Source organism: Acanthochromis polyacanthus, chromosome 5 (genome assembly GCF_021347895.1).
Source record: "Acanthochromis polyacanthus isolate Apoly-LR-REF ecotype Palm Island chromosome 5, KAUST_Apoly_ChrSc, whole genome shotgun sequence".
Lineage (NCBI taxonomy): Eukaryota > Metazoa > Chordata > Actinopteri > Pomacentridae > Acanthochromis > Acanthochromis polyacanthus.
Genome location: NC_067117.1, coordinates 43291094 through 43312540, shown reverse-complemented (window position 1 = coordinate 43312540; position 21447 = coordinate 43291094). Strand labels below are relative to the sequence as shown.

The 21447-nt window shown below is 42.2% G+C and overlaps 1 protein-coding gene and 1 long non-coding RNA gene across 4 annotated transcripts; both read left to right on the top strand.

Annotated features, from left to right (window-relative positions):
* Positions 1–1068: 1068 nt before the first annotated feature.
* Positions 1069–1800, top strand: LOC127534076 (uncharacterized). The gene is made up of 2 exons (XR_007942027.1): positions 1069–1212; positions 1718–1800. It is a non-coding gene; the product is annotated as an uncharacterized LOC127534076 (long non-coding RNA).
* A 2406-nt stretch (positions 1801–4206) lies between these two features.
* LOC127530196 (zinc finger CCCH domain-containing protein 11A-like) lies at positions 4207–12898 on the top strand. Of its 3 annotated transcripts, XM_051948255.1 has the most exons (17): positions 4207–4616; positions 5570–5638; positions 6941–7080; positions 7192–7311; positions 7679–7802; positions 7891–8073; positions 8156–8221; positions 8327–8500; positions 8962–9039; positions 9130–9213; positions 9368–9430; positions 9509–9991; positions 10106–10170; positions 10252–10744; positions 10945–11117; positions 11428–11633; positions 11830–12898. In XM_051948255.1, the coding sequence occupies exons 3-17, from the start codon at positions 7027–7029 to the stop codon at positions 12023–12025; spliced, it is 2562 nt and encodes an 853-aa protein (XP_051804215.1). In that variant the 5' UTR covers positions 4207–4616; positions 5570–5638; positions 6941–7026; the 3' UTR covers positions 12026–12898. The 3 variants fall into 3 exon arrangements, with proteins under 3 accessions (XP_051804215.1, XP_051804216.1, XP_051804214.1); XM_051948256.1 differs by having other exon boundaries at positions 4207–5638; positions 9133–9213; XM_051948254.1 differs by having other exon boundaries at positions 4207–5638.
* Positions 12899–21447: the final 8549 nt, after the last annotated feature.

Genomic DNA, 21447 nt, shown 5'->3' with positions numbered 1-21447 from the left:
CCACTCTAGAACCTTCCAGAGTTTCTTCTCTAACCAGCCTTTGTTGGTTTTGATGTGTGTTTGGGGTCACTGTCTTGGTGAAATGTCCAATTACGCCCAAGCTTCAACTTTTTCACGGACTGAGTGACGTTCTTGTCCAGAACATCCTGGTACTTCCTGAATCCATGGTGCCTTCAGGAGATTCCTGGTTCCATTAGAAGCAGAACACCCCCACAGCATCCCAGATCCTGCACCATGCTTCACAGTAGGCAGGGTGTTCTTCTCCTCGTAGGCCTCGTTCTTCCTCCCAAACATTCCTCTGATCCATAGGACCAAAGAGCTCTAGTTTGGTCTCATCAGTCCATAGAACCGCCTCCCAGAACTTCTATGGCTCTGATAGGTTGGTTCTAGCAGACTGGAGACCATGGTTCTTGTGGTGTGTCTTCAGAAATGGTGTCCGTCTAGGACAGGGGTCGGCAACCTTTAACACTCAAAGAGCCATTTCGACCCGTTTCCCACAGAAAAGAAAACACCGGGAGCCGCAAAATCCTTTTGGCATTTAAAATGAAGACAACACTGCATATATGGCTTTTTTTTTTTTTTACCTCTATGCCCTTGTTAATCAGTCGTGATTAATTAATTACAAAGCCTCTAATTATTCATTTTTTAAATTGTGTCCTTCCACTAATATTTATCTTACTTGGTTAATGTCATTTTTGCTCCTGGACCTCATATGTTACGTAATGTTAGCTGGAAATCAATATTTTGCGAATGTCTATTTAACTTGTAAAATCTATTTATCTTAAGCTAATAACTTTTCTCCGGTAAGTCGCTGCCCTATTTTCCAAGACGACACTCCTCTGACTCTCTGACCTGCTGCCGTGTTCTTGCGAGTAACGTGTATTACCCTATCATGAGTACTTTTGACTCAAAGACAAGACGTGTCTTTCTTGGAGTGGAGCTTTAATATACAGGCTTGCCATTCTTGAGTACAAAACGATGTGAAACTACAGGCGTTGCTTCTCCATCTCCTCTGCATCAACCTTGCGTTCTCATGTCCCAGCCAGAGCAGAGCCCTAGAGATAGTAAGAGTTGCGACACTCCCATAGGGTGCCGTTGTACGCTTTCTTCCGGTCTACTTCCGGGTTGTGGAGGCTTATTTAGTTCCAAGCACCGCTTCGACAGTGATAGCCACCGTTCATTTGCACTGCAGGTTGTTGAGTATATGTGGAGGTAAATTGATGAAATGCCTACCTCTTTTGAATTGTCAACTGCCTATATTTTATCAGAGGCTCTTTATGATGCATATGCTGAGCTTTATTTGTATTTGCGCAGCGTAATTATATATATTTTTTATCTTGGTAGACGACCGAATTTCTGCTACTTTTTTTAGCTCGACTTTGCTGTCAGCTGTGAAGTTATCTCCAGGGATATATTGACAGATTAATTGTTGATGAGTCGCTACCTCTTTTTTATTTTAACGTCTTTATATTATATCAGAAGCCCTTTGTGGTGCATACATTTATCTGTATTTGTGAATATTGGCAGATGAACGACTTTCAGGCATTGCCATGTGCTTGTTAGCTCTTCTTTGAAAGCTACCTAGCTACATCGCTACCTCTTTTTAATGGTCAAGACTACGTCCTTTATATGAGACCCTTTATAATGCATAAACTTATACTTGTAAGTATTTAACAAATATATTTATTAATATCTATCGTATCTATCTATCCGCCAGTATCCCGAGAGCCCTCACTGAAGACACGAAGACCCTCATTGTTTCTCCCATTGTCAATAAAACATACTATTTCATTCATCAAAGCATAATGAGTTGTTATTCTTGAATATATATTTTGTGTATGTCTTAAAATGGTTATAGTGAGTCAACTCCTGCCTGGACACTATCTGCTGAATGGACTGTTGTTACTCTGCTTTTCAATAACTCCCAGACTACGGGTAAGTGAATCAGAGAAATATAGACATTGTCTGGAAATACAATAATCCAGCTGGGCAAAAATTAACATCTTCAATCATCTTACATTTCTGTGTAAAAGTCGATTTTTCATGCTAACACGAATGTGAAACATTCCCTCCAAAACCCCAAAAGTGTCTAATATGTCACCTTACGGCTCAAAATGTAAAACTGACATTTACATACATACTCCAATGAATTAATAATCAAACAAGTACTTGGAGGTGTGATTTTATTCCTTTTTTACCGTGAAATCGCCGCTCTCAGTCCCATAGAAGGAAATGACAGCGCTGCCTGTTTGGAACTATTCAGGCTTACATGAACCACGTGACCGCCCCGCTGCGAGAGCATGAGTGTCGCAACTCTTACTATCTCTAGAGCTCTGAGCCAGAGGAAAACCCCGGCAGCACATCCGGTGGAGTGACGCGTCAAAATAAGAGCGGTAATTTCACAATAAAACTATATTAAAATGCAGTGAAACGCGCCTGAAAGGCAGAACAATTTATTTTCCAAAGTTACAGGGAGCCACAACAGAGGGCTGAAAGACCCGCGTGCGGCTCCGGAGCCGCGGGTTGCCGCCCCCTGGTCTAGGAGATCTGGCATTAAGACTTTCAGCATGGAGTGTGTCCACAGAAACATCAGTTCCTCTTTCAGCAGGTCCTTGGCAGTCAGCCTAGGATTCTGGTCCACCTGTCTCCAGGAATCTTGATGTGTTTGCCGTCAGCTTTTTTCCCCCCCCAACCACAGAACTGATGGCTTTGAACTTACCAAAGATGCTTCCAACAGAGTCTCTGGGAACATTCGAGAGCTTGGAGATCTTCTTGGACCCATTTCCTTTCTTGTTCAAAGCAACTATCTCCTCTCTAAACTTCAGGACATCTCTCTGGTCTGAACCATGGTGCTGCTGGAGGTGTCTGGGGAGTATTGACCCAAAGTGTTCCCATTTTATAGACATGAGTATTCCTCAGTGTTTAGCATGTGTCACCGTTGAATTCACCTCTAAATGTAGACATACAGGTGGATGGATTAGAGTTTTCCTGCAGTTATCTGTATTTAACTAGCATTGGTTATAGGGGGTAGAATAATTCTGCATGCAACTGTATTTTCATATTTCTTGAAGATCTTAATCTGAAACATACACAGTGAAAACTATTATGTTTTCTTTTTCAAAATGATCGCCTGTGAGATGCACTGAAGTAGAAAACAGCATGATGTACTTTTCCAGTGAGAAGACGTACACGATGAACTAATGAAGAGAAACTCCACTGAACAGGCCTGGACATGTGATGTTTTCTCAATGACAACCTGGCATCAGTTATGCACCTGATGTTTTACCAAGCACTCTGTTGACTGGAATAATTATATAAAATACAGGCCAGAAGTCTAAATGCCCACCACAAGTCTGTCTTTGCAAATAATCATTTCTTCTTTTACAGCTTTGACCATAAAGTCAACATTTTTGACTGTACTGAACACAATAAATGTAATACCGTTTCCTGTCGTCTGTTTCTTGGATGTGACTGATGACGGGTGGGTCTTAGGTAGGTTTACTGTGAGTTCTATGATGGTGGTCATCTCTGTCCTGCTGCTCTGTTTTTCATGCATTAGCTTTCTTTCTATGCTTTTTTTTTAACTTTTAAAGCAAGTTTTATTACATTTCCACATTATTGTGGTAAGAAAATACACAAGCTGAATACACAGTAAAAACCATTGAATTTTGTATTATTTGAATTTCGAGAACTGGAGAGCCAATGCCAGAGGGCTGCACTACAAAGTAAGTTTCACATAACCAGGCTTCCCTTATAATGTACACCACCAGTCAGTTTGGACACAGCTTCTCATTTAATAGCTTTTCTTTATTTTATGACTATTTACATTGTAGATTCTCACTGAAGGCATCAAAACTAGGAATGAGCACGTAGAATTATGTAGTGAAAAAGAAAATGTGAAATAAATCAAAACACGATTTATGTGTTAGATTATTTGTTTTTATTCCTGCTTTATTCACTCTTGCCATTCTTTGGCTGAGCTTCATGAGGTAGAACCTGAAATGGTTTCTTCATCCTGACTTTGTGGGAGCTGTCCTCAAAAGCTGCTCTAAACGTGTGGCTGGAGGAAGAGTGCACCGCGGAGAAGATGAATGTCCGCGCTTTCCCGTGGCCTCTGAAGGCAGCATATTGTGGAAAGTCCGAGCTTTCCTGTGTCCCTGAACGCATCCCGTCCACCCTCAGATCTCCTGCCGTCGCCATTTTGCTTTAGTCTATATACGTCTGTCAACGATCTGGAGCCGCGACTTTCCTCTATTTCACGTTTTTAAACTTTTTTTAAAATTCCAACCTGGTAATTAACGTCGTCTACACATTTTTTTTACATTATATATCTTTGGCTGTGATAGCATAAAAGAGGCAGTAATTCCTGTACACTCAGCCGTTTAGCATTGAGCTAACATAAGGTCCGGACGGCTCGGTAGGCCTCTGTAATGTGAAGTGTATCAAAATATCCTTTAATATGTCCACTGCTGAGAATGTTATATACATGTGGTATTTTTAAAACATACTAGAGTTTATTAAGCTAACTATTAACCCAGAAGGACTCATTCTAGTGATTTATTTCCGTCTCTGCTGGAAGTCGCTCGTAGCTTTGGGCCACTTTTTATGAACTAACAGTAAGTATGGGACTGTCTTCTTCTCTGTCTGGGCTCTTAAACTTTGGATATACACACAGTTTAATGGTGGTACACTCTAAGACAACAGCTGGAGAAGTATTTGCTGTAGCTGATGACTTTATAAGTCATTATTGTAGTGAAGGTGTCTCAGAGCACACACCTTTTGGTACATGAAACACAGCTGTTTAGGCCTTGTTGTCTGGATTTTAAAAAAAAAAACCAGCCCTCACAGTCTGTTTAGTACCTGATATGTATAGATATGGGTTGATTACAGTCAGTATGATGCTTTAACCCAGTAACAGTCTCCCTGGAGCTACTCCTGAGACCATGTTTGTGTCATGTTTTACCTGTCTGTAGAAATGTCTGTGCTGTACCTGTGCTGTCTGTCTCTTAATAACCTTTTTCAGTTCCCCGGGGAGTGTTTTTGATTGATTTATAGGTTTAAAACCATCCTCTGGGCACTCTTTGGTTGGGGATCCCTGGATATGGATAGCTTTCCCCCATGTCCTCCGCTGGCAGAAGATGTTTTTTTTCTCTTCAGCGTTGGTAATCAACAGCTGAAGCTCCTAGAAGCTTGAATTTCCTGGCCGTTCTCCACTGCTCAGTGTCATGAAGTGTGCCAAATGCTGCCACGCTCAGGAAGAAGCAGAGGATGTTTTTTCCCGCCCACCATCCCACCTCTCTCCACGCCAATGTTAGCAATTTTTCCCCCATTTTTTTCTTGTCTGGCTGTTTATGTCGCCCTATTTAGTTCATCCATTAGCCACTCCAATTAATTGTATTAGAAAAAATCCCAGAAGGACTATTACACCCACCATCGGTAATGTTTAGCAGTCTGCCGGAGATAAAGATGTCTCAGAGAGTCTCAGAAAAGGGATGTCGTAGGAAGACGAGTGTCTCTGGGCGAGCCACCCCACTTTTCCTCTTATCTCACGGATCAAGTGTTCCTTCAGGACTCCATACCACCGCGGAGACCCACCAGCAGCACTGTCAGGAGGGACGCCGCTGCTCAGACACTTCAGGTACAGAAAGCAAACTTAGCATGCTGTTGAAGGCTCACTGGATGCCTGATCGGTCAACATTTATTTCTTTATTCTTTACATGCAGGGATTTCACACGCCAACACCATGACTGAGGAAATACTCATCTTTGTTTTCTAAATAAAAGCAATGAGATCTAATACTTTCACCAGTATCAACATTTAGTCTAATAACACAGCAAAGCATATTTTATATATGTTCATACAGGCCACTGTCTAATAACGCAGTCTTCCACTGCACAGTAGACGGCTCAAGTTACAACTGCTAACCATAACCAAACTGAAATATTTTGTAGGTTTCTATCCATAGGATAGAATTTAAGGAAGGAAGTCATACCTGCCTCTAGACGTGTCCAACATGAGGCCCGTGGTCCAAAACCGGTCCTCCAGAGGGTCCAATCCGGTCCTCAAAGTGTAAAAATTCCAGAGAAGACATTAACTGCAGATTGTAAATCAGTAAAACTATAAATTTAAAATCATTTCTAGACCATGACAAATTGTTTGGATCATAAAGTAAAATACTAGATTGTTCTTTGTTCTTTTGTCATTTTCTGTCTCATTTTTGTAATGTTTTGTCCCATTTTTGTTGTTTTTTTTGTCTGACTTTTGTCGTTCTGTCTTGTTTTTGTTGTTTTGTGTTTCCTTTTTGTCTTGCTTGTTTTTTATCTTATTTTTTTTTATCATTTTGTGTTTTACTTTATTCGTTGTTTTATGTATTGTTTTTGTCTTTTTGTGTTTTTTGTCTCACTTGTTTGTTTATTTTTTGTGGCTTTGTAACTTTTGTAATTTTTTTGTCTCATGTTGTTTGTCTCATTTGTTTTGTATTTTGTCTCATTTCTGTAATATTTTGTCTTGTGTCTGTTGTTTTTTAAAGTAAAATACTGAATCATTCAGGTCCAGGTGACTAAATGTTGTGTTCCTTTGTAGACACTGATCTGGAAGTTGTAATGTGGAAATGATAAACTGAGACTGGATGTGGATGAAACTGAACTTATTTTTCCTAACAAATTTCAGGCTTTTCATAATATTTTGTAAAGAAGATAGATAATTAAATGTGAACTTTTTTGGCACTAAAACTAAGGAACCATCAGGAGTTGTGGTCATTTCTCGGTTATTCTGCTGTGGTTTTACTGGTCCGGTCCACTGGAGGTCAGACTGGACTAAAGCTCGACCCCCTGCTGTAGAGGTGTTATATGAGGGAAGGACACAGAGGCTTCTTGGTGCTGTTTTACATGAGCAGACTTGTAATGAAGGGTTTTTGTGTGTGATGCCTTTCTGTTGTCAGGGAGAGTCCTGTTGACCCTCAAGAGAACCAGCTGCTGGGTTTAAAGGTTGAACCTGCCGCCATTTAAGACGCGTCCCGACAATACTATGACCAACCATGGAGATGACTGCTACTTCTTCTACTACTCCACCTGCACTAAAGTACGTCAAGTTTTCCTACAAACCCCCCGTATGCACCCACAGTTTACCCACTGGGCAGTGGCTTGTGGCCGTAATGAAGAAGTTGGGCTGTTTGCTGTGTGGTTCATGCAGGGAGAAAGCTGCCCGTTCAGACACTGTGAGGCTGCTATGGGCAATGAGACCGTCTGCAGCCTCTGGCAGGAACGACGCTGCTTCCGTACCGTCTGCAAGTTTCGCCACATGGAGATCACGGTACGCAACGTTTAACGTTAGTTTAGAAGTGAAGACGGCTCAGAATCTCCTTCCAGCAGTCGAGGCTGTTGGTGTCTTGAATGGTCATTAATGAAGGCTGTAAAATGATCTCTGTAAACCTCAGCCAGGAGCTCCACTGCTGCAGTAGATCTCTGTAAATGTTTGCTATGAAGATAAGGCTGACTTAAAATGAGGTTTTATAAAATCATAACACAGCATTTAGCTAGGAGCAGCACTTGCATGATTACAACTGTAGACCTGATAAAACAGTAACTACAGCCTCCTTTTATGAATTTATACGTTTGAGTGTCTGTCTGTCTTCTGCGTTCATGCCACTACATGTTGTTAATGTCGTTCATCTACACAGAAAAACCGGAAGGAGATCCACTGTTACTGGGAGAACCAGCCGGCGGGATGCCAGAAGCCACACTGTGCCTTCTTCCATGAAAAGCCCCGCTTCGTAGAAGGCACGTTTGTCCCCCCTGATAAAAGTGAGTGGACTTAGTTTAAACTGTGGAGATTTTAAGAAGGTTTTACCTCCACCTCAGAGACGGTAATGAGAACGTTTAACTGTCCCAGATCTGGTCAAAGATGAGGAACAGCAGCATGAGGAACCAGTCCCTCCACCAGCCGCTCCTCTTCACACCACCACCAACCCTCAGCTGAGAGGCGTCATCAAGACAGAAAGCCAGGAGCCGGTACCGAGCCCCACCCACCCACCAGTGGTGATCAATCCAGCAGACGACGACGAGGATGAAGATGGTGAGCTTCTGTTCTTCTCTAGTGTCACATAGAGACAGGATGTCCACTTTGATCGTTAACACTGATGTCGTTCTGTTTCCAGACCAGTTCTCAGAGGAGGGAGAGGACAGCAAGATTGGGCCTTCTCCTAGAAAGTTACTGAAATCAGGTGAGGCTGTGCAGAGACACAGAGCTGTGGAATTAGTTTAGCGTCTTTTACTAATGTTGTAATTCTAGCCTGTGCTGTGCAACCTTCGTTGTTGTTTCTTTGAAGGGGATTCTCTGAACTTTGGAGTGAGCACCTTGGAGGAGATCCTGCTGAGGAAGGCCCTGAAGGCCAGCATGAGGAGAGCCGGTTATCCAGTCCAGAGTGGAGAAACGTCTGCCAACGGAGAGAAAGAAAACATCCAGTCCCTTTTTCAGCCAGCCCTCTTGGGCTCCAGAGATGGTAAAGAGCCACTAATGCTTCTTATTTAAAACCTGTTTTTATTTTATTTTTGAGTGTGATGACATTGTGGTTGTATGAACATTGGATGACCACTCTGAAGAAGACGGGGTGTCTGAGCTCTTACAGAACAGGCTGGTCTGACAGCCAGCTACACTGCTGGGCCTATTTATCACAGTAGAACTGTGTTGTTTGGACAGCACTGTGACTGGAACAGAGTATGAACAGCTGGACATCATAATGTGTGGAGACGTCCTCCTCACGGTGGATCTGAAGCAGCATTTTGATTTGCGCTGTCTCTTGTTTAATGACAATAATCGCTGCTTGAAAACTAAAAAATGTTCATTATAAACTGTATAAAATATCTAATTCACACATAGCAATATACAGATTGGCTTAGGTTGTAAAAATAGATTCAATCATCGTCCTTTTTTTGTGAACCTCTTCTGTTTCTTTTATCGTAGACCCTCTCGTCTTTGAAGAAGCTGGGAGACCGAGAACCAGTGTGGCTGAAAGGCTTGGAAGAAGGATTCCTCACACAGGTACATTTACTGTGTTGTTGAAGCTCTCAGATGTCACTGCTAATAAAAATAACGTAGAGGATGGAAGATCATGACGTGTCCTTGCTGTAGAAGGTGTTCCGTTGAAAAGGAGCCTCGCTGAGCGTCTGGGCCACGTTGTGGATGCAGGAGAACCGTCAGTGGCCGGTCAGAAAGGTGAGGATCATGAACACTGACTGAGCAGGAGAGAGGCTGTGTTTTCAGGCAGTAGGAGGACTTTAGTGAAACTGAAATGTGTGTATAAGCAGGTTAGGTTTTGATGGTGTTCATTGTTACCAGAATCTGTTGTTTCTGTCTTCTGTTTGTTCAGCTTTGAAACCTATAAAGGAAAGACTCGGGTTGCTCTCTGATGCTGCTGCTCCCACTCAGCCGGGTAAGAAGTCTAAACACTCTAAACACTGGAATGACATCATGCACATAGATGAAAACATTATTTATTGTGGTCTGACAGCTGAGACAAGTGTGACGTCAAAGAAGTTTCCTGAGCAGATCCGCATCAAAACTCTGGAGGAGATCAAACAGGAGAAAGCAGCAAAGTCTCAGAGCCACAAAGACGCATCTTCAGCCACGCCTCCAGAGGTCACCATGACCAAAACCAAGGGCATCAAGCGAGCTATCACTGTAACAGACGCCTCGGTTGGCCAGGTCAAAATGTTTTCTGAGATCCTTCAGGCCAAGAAAAGAATGCATGAGAAGGAACAGGAGCCGAAGACCAGGCTCCTGGTGGAGGAGGCTTCAGGAGAGAGCCACGGAGAGTCAGAGACAGCTGATGGAGAGGTTAGAGTGAAGACCCTGGAGGAGATCCGGAGGGAGAAGGCAGCAAGGATTCAGGCTCAGCAGACAGCAGTGTCTGAAAACAAGAAGAGCTCTGATACCGAAGACAGTGGAGCTAAGAAACCCCGTCTGCTGCGCATCAAGAAGCTGACTCCCCAGAGTAAGACCGCTGTTCTGTATCAACGTTCTGTATATTTCTGTAAACGTCTCATTTAAGAAGAAAGTTCAATGTCTCTGTGTTTGAAGCACTAACACAAGTTTTCTGTTTGTAAAGTCACACATGAGAAGAACACTAAAGTGTCAGAGAAGCCTCTGAAGCCTCCAGCTGCTGTTCCTGAGGTATGATCTGTAAAATCCTGAGTAGTTTCTGCTTGTTGTTCTTCTGACTCCAGGTGATAGTCACATTTTGTGTCTCTCTAGACCAGCAACAACGTCAAGGTGAAGACCTTTGAGGAGATCATGCGGGAGAAACACCTTCGAAAGCAAGAAATTGAGGAGCAGGCCAAGAGCTCAGCTGAAGCAGAGGCTTCTCCAAAGCAGACTTCCAGTGATCCCCAGAGGAGGAAGCTTCCAGCTAAGATCAGTGTGACATCATCAGGCCCTTCCTCACCTTCCCTCTCCCCGGCCACCCAAAGAGTTCCTGTCCGTAAACTGATTCCTCTCAGGTCCAGGGCGGCTTCACACCTGAACAACACAGCTGCTCCTGATGAATCAGGCTCTGCTGTTCCAGCTGTGTCCTCAGCTCCAAGCTCCAACGAAGTCCCACACACAAACACCAGGGTCTTCTCCGTGCCGTCAGCAGCCAAGCAGGCCCGAGCAGCTCCTCAGGGACCTGCTGCAGAAACCTCCACTGCTGATGAAGACATCAACAATGATCAGAAGAAGTCCCCAGAGCATCCTGTAGACACCAAAGGTACCGTCCTAATGGTTTCTGTTTCCACAGCTTCTGTTCTCAGTACAGTCACCGTTTACATGCTCTCTGGTGACCAGTCAGGTTCTGGTAGACACTCTGTTTCTGAGAAGTTACAGAGAAACTCCATGTGTGGAACAGATGATCAGCACAGAAAGGCTAAAAAGATGAAACGTGACATTTGAACTGTGCTGTGGTTGCAGTGAGGCCCAAGCTGAATGTGAAACCGTCGGTAATGAAGCCTGCAGTGCAGCTGAAGCCCGGCCAGAAGAGGAGAGGAGCAGCACGTTCTGCTGTAGCTGCTGTTAAACCTCTGAACAGCGCCTCCGCTGTTAGTCCGGAGCCACTGCAGGAGACGACATGCAGAGACAGACAGGTAGCTGCAACGCACAGCATGCACTTCATTGTGTGGTTCATACGAGCTGTGATTAGTCCATGTATGTGTCTTCCTTAGTGCGTGCTGCTCTGCTTTCCACTTTGATGCTTTTCTACCAAACATATCTCCACGATATATGAAATGTACTGTAAATGTTTCTGTGGAAAGAGCTTCAAGAACTGTAGGGAACTATTTAGACTGAAGGTTGTTGATAAAAGTGAGGTAGAGCTGAGTTCTCATCTCTGCTTTATTGCAATAGAAGCAGTCCTGTGCTGGTGAAGACGTCTGCTGACCTGTGCTGTGTTTTCAGGTGTCTCCATCCTTCAGTGCTGAGGCTCAGCTGAGCTCTTCAGTGTCTCAGAGTCCTGCAAAGCCACCGGATTTTGGCTCCAGCTCCAGCCCCCTGAGAGAGGAGCTTCAGACGGTTCCTGTCTTCAGACAGAGCTCAGACCAAGAAGCCAAAGCAGCTGTTAATTTAGCTGTTGCTGCCAGAGAGGCCTGTACAGTCCCCCAGAGGTAACCACAGCTCAACATGACGACCAGTGGAACTGTAGTAACAGTTACTGCTCTGCCCTGTACACGTCCCTTTTAGCCATCAGTCAGTGTGTAGCTCTGGTGTTCTCATGTTAAATTACTTTAAGTCCTTACTTCTACATGTCTACAGCAGGTTGGTAGTTGTAGGTGGAGCTGACATCTTGTCTGTTCCTTCCAGCCCCGTCCTGAAGGCTCCTCAGTCCAAACCACGCAGACCGAGTGCAGCAGCGTCCCGCGCTGCCTCCACCTCTACCATGGTCGACATTGAGGAGCTGATGAACGAGTTCACAGACGACCACCTGGGGGATGACATGGACCCCAGCATCGGAGAGGACGACCTCCTGCAGGAGCTGTCAGAGATGATTGACAGCTGAGGCCTGCGTCTCCTGCAGAACCTCGTGTGACTCTACACATCAGAGCATTTCACTCAGTTCTTTTCTGAAATGTCTGACTTATTTTAAGCTTTGGTTTTGTATTTGTTGCTCTGTATTTTAAATGTCTTCTCTCCTGACTCCGTTCTTTCATTTCCTGCCCATGTGATCGTCTGAAGTTCTTCTGTAGGACTGCCGCTGTCCTTCCAACATCTGCTTAGTCTTAGTCCAACTTTTCAGGACATTAAAACACTGACAGAAGCTCTGATGCTGGAATGTTCCGATGACCTCAGCTTGTCAGGACTCCCTGGATAATGTCAATGTTGGGCAGTGTTTTAGAGAGAAGACATTTCTGTGTACTGTGTATGCAAAGGGAAGCTGATCTACAAATAATAGCTCTGTGCACTTCCAGCAGGCTGACTCCCACGTTTTGATTCTCTGAGTGGACGCTCAGCTCGTTCCCAGATGAAGACCGTTTTCCTTAAACCCGTCAGAGGACTTTTTAGTCGACTTGCTGTTTGTTTCATCCATCAGGCACATCCCCCTCACTGGTTTTCTTCTCATGTTCTGAAGGACAGCTTCTGCCTCAGACTGTCCTCCACTATAAATGTTTATTTTTAATCGCTGCGACTCGTCTGGGACTGAAGTCCTCCAGTCTTTATTAACGACCACCTCAGGGACTGTTTCTGATGTTTCTATGTTCTTCCTAGGATTAAAACAGTTTGTTTTCAGCAGAGCTGTCTTCAGTTGATGTTTTTCTCTGTTAGTCTTGGTTTATGAGTGTCGTCTGTTTCTGCTCTGTCCTCAACCTTCTCCCTGAGCTGTTAGCAGTGACTGTACAGATTCCTGTGTAAATAAAGATGCTTTTAATGACCAGCTTTGTGGATGAGTGACTATTTTTAAATGAAGAATACCTTATAGCAGGGGGCTGAGTGTTGAAGTGTGGTGAAGCAACAGAAAGGGGGGGGGGGGGGGGGAGAAAGTTCTGAGGTTCTCAGAGCAGATGCAGAAATCTAGAGTTTGGAACAGTTGATTGAATTTTGCTAGAAAGAAAAAAATATTTGAGTGCAAATTAAAGTTGAACATGGAAACTACAGTGTGTCCAGAGGTTCCTCAGCGTGTTCTACCAGCAGACAGGAACATTCTGAACACACTGATGGATCAGATGATGGGAAGTTTCATCCACTAGTTCTGAAATAAAAAACACTAGTAGCATTTTCAGAAGGCTTGAAGTGTGTTTACTGCCTGGACTCCAACCACCCGTCATCTATACACCATCAAATCCTCACTAGGCTTCAATCTAAAGGTGACTGAGCGTTCTCCATCAGGACCTCCACTTTGGAACCACCTGCCTGAGGAGATCAGAGCTGCAGTCACTACCTTCTTTAAATCTCTTATTTTAACCCACTTTTACAGACCTGCTTGTATGTGAGGTTTACTTTCAGCTTTACACAGTTTTAGTGTTTTATTCTCTACTCTGTCCTGTTTGTTTTAGATCTTCTCTGTGGTTTTATTTCACTTCTAGCTGATTGGTTCTTTGCTTTGATGTCATCTCTCTAATTCTTTAATTCTCTATTTTTCTTTGCTTTTAATTTTAATGCTGAACCTTATTCTTTATTTTTAAAATGCGTAGTTCCTTTGTTTGTTATGAGTGCTAATCTTTCTAATTATTCATTTAATTTATTATAATTTTTACCATTTATTTTAACTGACTGCTCTGGTTTGCCTCCTTATATCTTGTTTGTCTGTGTTGCATGTTTAAACTGTAAAGCTCTTTGTGAATGCTGTTCTTATGGCTGCTATGTAAATAAAATTATTATTATTATTATTATTATCATCATCATCATTATTAGGGGTTTGGAGTCTATCCCAGCTGATTTAGGATAATTTAGGGTACTGTATAATAATAATAAAGTCTTTGTTATCAAGTCTACAGCTGAATCTTGGACTGTATAGTAACATAATAAATATTTTTTCTCCAGTCTGTATCCTAGACTCTTTAATAATAATAAAGTCTTGTTTTCTAGTCTACAGCTGTATCTTAGGCTGTATAATAACAAACCTTTTTCTACAGTCTACAGCTGTATCTTAGAAAGAAAATAACATAAACCTTTTTTCTCTAGCGGTCTGTGTGCTGTGCCTCCCATCCACCAGGGGGCGCTACCGGCGGAGCTCCGCCAGCAGCAGGAGCCGGTGCTCCTCCGTCCGGTCTGTGGATGTAAACAGAAGGACGTTCCTCCGGAGAGACAACATGACCAAGCTGGAGCTGCTCAACGTGTTCCTAAACGACAGGCTGACGGCGGCTGCGGAGGAGATCTTCAGAGCCGTTAAAGACACGGTCCTGGAGTACCAGAGCGAGATCCTTAAGGCCAAGGAGGAGAATGACAGGATCAGACGGCTCCTCAACGTAGCCGTCCAGAGGCTCCTCCTGCAGCCAGGTGAGGACCAGGAGAGGGTTTTCGACCAGGAGAGGGTCTTAGACCAAGAGGAGGTCTCAGTCCCAGACCAGGTCTCAGTCCTGGAGAAGGTCTCAGTCAGAGCAGGTCTCAGTCCCAGCAGGTCCACAGGTCGTCCACAGGGCTGGTCGAAGAGGACCACACCAACCCTAGAGCTGACAGGATGTTACTGCAGAGTCTGGTTAAACTGAGAGTTTTTATGTTTGACACTCAGAGCTCCTAACATGAGGTGTGTTTAGAGGACCCCTGTAGACGTGACGTTCTGGTATCGTTGTGGTATCATTGTGGTAATGTGGTAACGTTCTGGCAACATTTTGGTAATGTTCTGGTAACGTTATCAGGGCTCCAGACGAGCTTTTTTTCTAGGAGCACAGTGGCCTCTAACTTAAAATTTTAGGAGCGCAAGCAGAAAATTTAGGGGTGCACACCAAAATCGACTTGCAAAGTAAATATTCACATTTCCTCTCATTTTCACTGTATTACTGATGAATACTTGCACAATAAATGCAGAAACTATGTTTTCACTTCACATTTTGTAGTACAGCAGTTGACACAACATAACAAGAATATCACTCAGAGCACAGTACTCCACCAAGGATGCTCAGTTGACGTATAATTTCCGACGGATGAAATCTGTAATAAAAATGACCTTGTGCTGAGTACAGGCATGTGTTATGCGTGTGCACGTTATGTATTTATACCAAATCACGTGTAAATTACTCTTATAAGGGTCATTCCATATGAAATCAACCAATTTTAAGAAAACTTCCCACCTGACATTTTTACATACATTTAGTACATTATATATGATGGGAAAATCCAAAATTTGAATCCTTTATTGTCATTAGTTTCAAAGTTATGGCCATTTGAAGTAGGTAGGGGGTACCCTATTATTGCAGCCAAAATTAAGACTTGAAATTTTCAACCATTTTCAGACTTCTATAACTTCTGAACAACAAAAGATAGAGATCTGACATTTTCAGCATCATTTCACAGTGACCTATAGTCCTCAGAAATGTGAAAATATTTACTTTATATTTATAATTCCATGTTACAGAGAATGACATGTTACGTTGTGTTTTGTTGTGTTACGTTGTGTTTTGTTGTGTTATGTTGTGTTTTGTTGTGTTACGTTGTGTTTTGTTGTGTTATGTTGTGTTACGTTGTGTTTTGTTGTGTTACGTTGTGTTATGTTGTGTTTTGTTTTGTTGTGTTATGTTGTGTTACTTTGTGTTATGTTGTGTTACGTTGTGTTTTGTTTATGTTACTTTGTGTTTTGTTGTGTTACGTTGTGTTTTGTTGTGCTTTGTTGTGTTATGTTGTGTTACTTTGTGTTATGTTGTGTTACGTTGTGTTTTGTTGTGTTACGTTGTGTTTTGTTGTGTTACTTTGTGTTATGTTGTGTTACTTTGTGTTTTGTTGTGTTACTTTGTGTTTTGTTGTGGTATGTTGTTATGCTGTGTTATGTTGTGTTACGTTGTGTTTTGTTGTGTTACTTTGTGTTTTGTTGTGGTATGTTGTTACGCTGTGTTTTGTTGTGTTATGTTGTGTTACTTTGTGTTACGTTGTGTTACGTTGTGTTATGTTGTGTTACGTTGTGTTACTTTGTGTTTTGTTGTGGTATGTTGTTACGCTGTGTTACGTTGTGTTACGCTGTGTTACGCTGTGTTACGTTGTGTTACGTTGTGTTACGTTGTGTTTTGTTGTGTTACTTTGTGTTTTGTTGTGGTATGTTGTTACGCTGTGTTATGTTGTGTTACGTTGTGTTACGTTGTGTTATGTTGTGTTATGTTGTGTTATGTTGTGTTTTGTTGTGTTTTGTTGTGTTACTTTGTGTTTTGTTGTGTTACATTGTGTTTTGTTGTGTTACTTTGTGTTTTGTTGTGTTACTTTGTGTTTTGTTGTGGTATGTTGTTACGCTGTGTTATGTTGTGTTACGTTGTGTTATGTTGTGTTACGTTGTGTTACTTTGTGTTTTGTTGTGGTATGTTGTTACGCTGTGTTACGCTGTGTTACGTTGTGTTACGCTGTGTTACGCTGTGTTACGTTGTGTTACGTTGTGTTACGTTGTGTTTTGTTGTGTTACTTTGTGTTTTGTTGTGGTATGTTGTTACGCTGTGTTATGTTGTGTTACGTTGTGTTACGTTGTGTTACGTTGTGTTACGTTGTGTTACGTTGTGTTACTTTGTGTTTTGTTGTGGTATGTTGTTACGCTGTGTTACGCTGTGTTACGCTGTGTTACGTTGTGTTACGTTGTGTTACGTTGTGTTACTTTGTGTTTTGTTGTGGTATGTTGTTACGCTGTGTTATGTTGTGTTATGTTGTGTTACGTTGTGTTACGTTGTGTTATGTTGTGTTTTGTTGTGTTACTTTGTGTTTTGTTGTGTTACGTTGTGTTTTGTTGTGTTACTTTGTGTTTTGTTGTGGTATGTTGTTACGCTGTGTTATGTTGTGTTACGTTGTGTTACGTTGTGTTTTGTTGTGTTACTTTGTGTTTTGTTGTGTTACGTTGTGTTTTGTTGTGTTTTGTTGTGTTACTTTGTGTTTTGTTGTGTTACGTTGTGTTATGTTGTGTTATGTTGTGTTTTGTTGTGTTTTGTTGTGTTACTTTGTGTTTTGTTGTGTTACGTTGTGTTTTGTTGTGTTACTTTGTGTTTTGTTGTGGTATGTTGTTACGCTGTGTCATGTTGTGTTACGTTGTGTTACGTTGTGTTTTGTTGTGTTACTTTGTGTTTTGTTGTGTTACTTTGTGTTTGTTGTGGTATGTTGTTACGCTGTGTTATGTTGTGTTACGTTGTGTTACGTTGTGTTATGTTGTGTTATGTTGTGTTTTGTTGTGTTTTGTTGTGTTACTTTGTGTTTTGTTGTGTTACGTTGTGTTTTGTTGTGTTACTTTGTGTTTTGTTGTGGTATGTTGTTACGCTGTGTTATGTTGTGTTACGTTGTGTTACGTTGTGTTTTGTTGTGTTACTTTGTGTTTTGTTGTGTTACGTTGTGTTTTGTTGTGTTACTTTGTGTTTTGTTGTGGTATGTTGTTACGCTGTGTTATGTTGTGTTACGTTGTGTTACGCTGTGTTTTGTTGTGCTACGTTGTGTTACTTTGTGTTATGTTGTGTTACGTTGTGTTACTTTGTGTTACGTTGTGTTTTGTTGTGTTGCTTTGTGTTTTGTTGTGTTTTGTTGTGTTACTTTGTGTTTTGTTGTGTTACGTTGTGTTTTGTTGTGTTACTTTGTGTTTTGTTGTGGTATGTTGTTACGCTGTGTTATGTTGTGTTACATTGTGTTACGTTGTGTTACGCTGTGTTTTGTTGTGCTATGTTGTGTTACTTTGTGTTATGTTGTGTTACGTTGTGTTACTTTGTGTTACGTTGTGTTTTGTTGTGTTGCTTTGTGTTAACACAGTGATAACTTCACTCCTGTCGTCTAACAGTACAGCTTCGTCATAAACTGGACAGAACCTGAGAAGTCATTCCCCCAGACATTACAAACATGAGTGGATTTCAACCGTTGCTTCACAGTTTTAGCTCCTGAACTGACCCTACCTGTGAGTTCAGAGGAACAGACCCAGCTCAGTCAGTATGCACTGCTGTTAAAACATCTGAAGATGGTCTAAGGTGGGGAATCTGGTTCATCAAGGCAGAATGACCTGTAAGGAAAATATTCTGTCCATCGAATCACAGCAGGGAGGAACCCAGGTGAAGATGTAGAGCAGTGCTGGGTGAGCAGCAGTAGAATGGGGTCAGGTAGAGGTTCTGTGTGGAAATAAACGTGGGAACACGACATTTAACATGTCCTTCAGTCTCCCAGTGAGCTGACACTGGTAGATTTCTAAATAAACCTGTCATACTCTGAATATTTACTGAGCTATAGGTTGGTTGGAATGATATATTGGAGTGATGAAATGAACTCCACTCCAGGTTTCGTAGCCACAACCTCATTCTGTTCAGCATGAACCAGCATCGATATAACGGATATATCACATTTTACAGTTTAATGTCTGACAGAGAGCCGTAGAAACGAGCACTGATGTGTTTTCTTCTTTCTGTAGTCATTTTATTATTCTCTTTCTGTGCCCCCAGCGTGACTAACAGCCGTCTGAATCCCTTATATGTTCTGAATCTGTTCAAAATGTTTTCCATTCATATTTCTGGTGCTTTCTCTACAGACCAAACAGCTCTACTAGTCTGTCTGTCTGTCTGCTCTCCACTGTCCTGCTACAGTTTCACATGTATTAACTCCAAACTTGTGGACATTAAACACATAATAAGGTTTCAGGGCAGGAACCTATGAGGCTGGTTCCACTGTAACCACTCATCAGTAGCTTGGAAAATCCAAACTGAATCTCCATGTAATCTCCTATCTCCATGTTAGGAGATACAGGAGAGTCAGTTTGGCACTGGGCGAATTGAATCGCGTTTCCCTCCCGGGAAAGTTTGGTATGACCAATCATAGCACGGGAGGCGGGAGTTAATGCTGCGTCATCTTCCGACGATGAGGAGGCAGTGGATGGCTCGTTACTTTCGGCTTCTTGCCATTGTTTGTACAGAAGAAAATCCCGTTCCAAACGTGAGTAAATTTAAGCAACTTTTACAGATACGCACCGACTTGGTTTGGCTCCGATTTAAAGTTATTCCTAACACCGCTAATCGTTCTAAGGAGTCTTTTGTTGCGTAGCCTTTTCAAAAATAAGTGTTGTACTTGAGAGTACCCCATGTATTCGCAGATTTTTGTGACAAAAACGGCAGTAATCATTCACCGCGACACTTTCTCGGCTGCATGCCGTTGTTGTTTGGACTACATGGACTTCAAGGTCGATTTGTTTGTGCGTCACATCCGTGTTACGCTGATTGGTTCTTTCTCGTTCAAGCTGCATTCGTTAGCCCCTCCTTTTTGAAATCGTCTCCTATCATCACAATGCCAGACTGCCTTTATTTCTATTTATATTAATACATAAATAAAGTCAGTCTGGATTTTCCAGGCAAACTCATCAGGAACAGGTGGAGGAAGCAGTGGTTTCATTGGTCGACATCATACCTGGCTTTCTATTGGTTGGGACTTTTGACAGGTTCATTTCACAACAGTCAGAGCTCAGACCTGAGAGCAGAGGTTTCACACAGAAGACTGAGGCTGTTTGTCTGACAGGGATTTAATCCCAGCAGACATGCAGCTCAGAGCAGAAGCTATAGGACAGAGAAGGAAGGGGTTGTGGGTAAAATGAAGAAGAAATGCTGAGAAATCAAAAGACCACACTCTCAAACTAGAAAAGCACTCAGAGAGTGCAGACCTCCGCCAAGGATAGAGAGGAAAACAGGAAACCCATGCAGTAAAGGATCATGAGCTGGAATCAAACCTGCATCTCTGACACAGTTCTGTTTATGAATCACCTTCTTAACCAGTTGATCTGGACACCTTGCTCCAATTTGTTGGACGACATACTAACCTATGATGTTTTTATCATATTTTGGACCACAAACTAAAACAGGGGTTCTTAACCTTTTTAACCTCTGGGCCCAGTTTTCCTGGAGTAAACTGGCCCTGGACCCTTCCAAATACTAGCACTTTCATTGTAATTCATCAGAGTCTTGGTTCGATTTGTAATCACTAACTAAGTCAAGTTCTTTTATAGTTTAACAAGTTAAAACCTTGTGAAATAAATAATCTTATACACTGCAATCATCTCAAAGACGTTTACTTATAGTCAAGTGTATGAACCTGCACATTGCAACATAATTGTTGCAATTATAACAAATCAAATTGCTAAAACAGCAAATGGCTCCAAGCCAAACTTTTAGATTTCGACTGACTAAAAACTGAAGAGAAATTCTGATAAATAAAATTCTGTTGTACCAAAATAAATAAATTATATGAAATATGAATTTGACAATTTAGCAGTCTTCATTTTTGCACGGCAGAACTAGAAGTTGCTCTTCAAATCTGTGACAAATGATCAGTAACAACAGTCACAACAGTCCAGTTTAACATGCTACAACTCCCATTTCATCTTCACCTCTCAATGAGAGACTTGGGCCTGCCCCTCAGACACGATCAGATCCAGTCTGGGTGGAATAGGGGAAAGGCTCACTCTCAGGGTAGCCTCCAATGATGTTCTTAGTCTGTTTCGAGCTTTGGTCTTGGTTGTGGCCACAATGGAGAACCCTGATTCACACAGGTATGTAGTTGCGAATGGGAGAAGGAGTTTCAAAGCCCTCAGTGCCAGAACGGGGTACTCCTTTGAAACAACAATCCAGAAGGAGTCCAGGTCCAGTTTGTCCCACTGCCCCTTCAGAGTGCTATCAGTGGAAACTTCCAGAAGCTGTGATTCCAGATGTGAGGGTAAGGCAACATCATTTAAAGTGGGATCCACTGAAAATGGGTCCACAACCCACATGTGTCCCTCTCTGGGATCTTGTGGAAAGTATTAATCAAATTTCTCTGCCAGTTGTGTGAGGTGCTGAAGAATTGACTGACTGATGTTCACCTGAGGAGAGTTTTCCAAAATGTCAGACAAAAGTGGAAACATGTCCATTCTCTCTTCCTGGGTCCGTTTAGACCACAAAGCAAGTTTCCTCCTGAAAGCTTGAACTTTGTCTGCAACAAAAAATATGTTGCTATTCCTCCCTTGAAGTGAGATGTTCAGTTGGTTCATGTGTGGAAAAATGTCACAGAGATAGGAAAGTTTAGCCGTGAACTTGGTGTTGGTATAGTAATGTGCAAGGGGAGATTTTTTCCCAGTGAGGAAAGATAAAACCTCATTCTTCATCTCAAACAAACGCTTGAGGACGAGTCCTCTTGAGAGCCATCTCACTTCACTGTGATAGAGCAGCTGGACATGATCTGCGTCCATGTCCTCACAAAGCTTAGCAAAACATCTGGAGTTAACAGCATTATTTTTTATGATGTTGATAGTTTTCACACTTACATCCATCACCTCCTGGAACTCTGGTTCAATTCAATTCAATTCAATTTTAT

Bases quoted from the DNA above. Each gene is read 5' to 3' on its own strand.
- LOC127530196 (XM_051948255.1), top strand. From the start codon at position 7,027: ATGACCAACCATGGAGATGACTGCTACTTCTTCTACTACTCCACCTGC. The intron at 7,081-7,191 runs GTACGTCAAGTT...TGGTTCATGCAG, and splicing joins ACTACTCCACCTGCACTAAA to GGAGAAAGCTGCCCGTTCAG. The intron at 11,634-11,829 runs GTAACCACAGCT...TGTTCCTTCCAG, and splicing joins GCCTGTACAGTCCCCCAGAG to CCCCGTCCTGAAGGCTCCTC.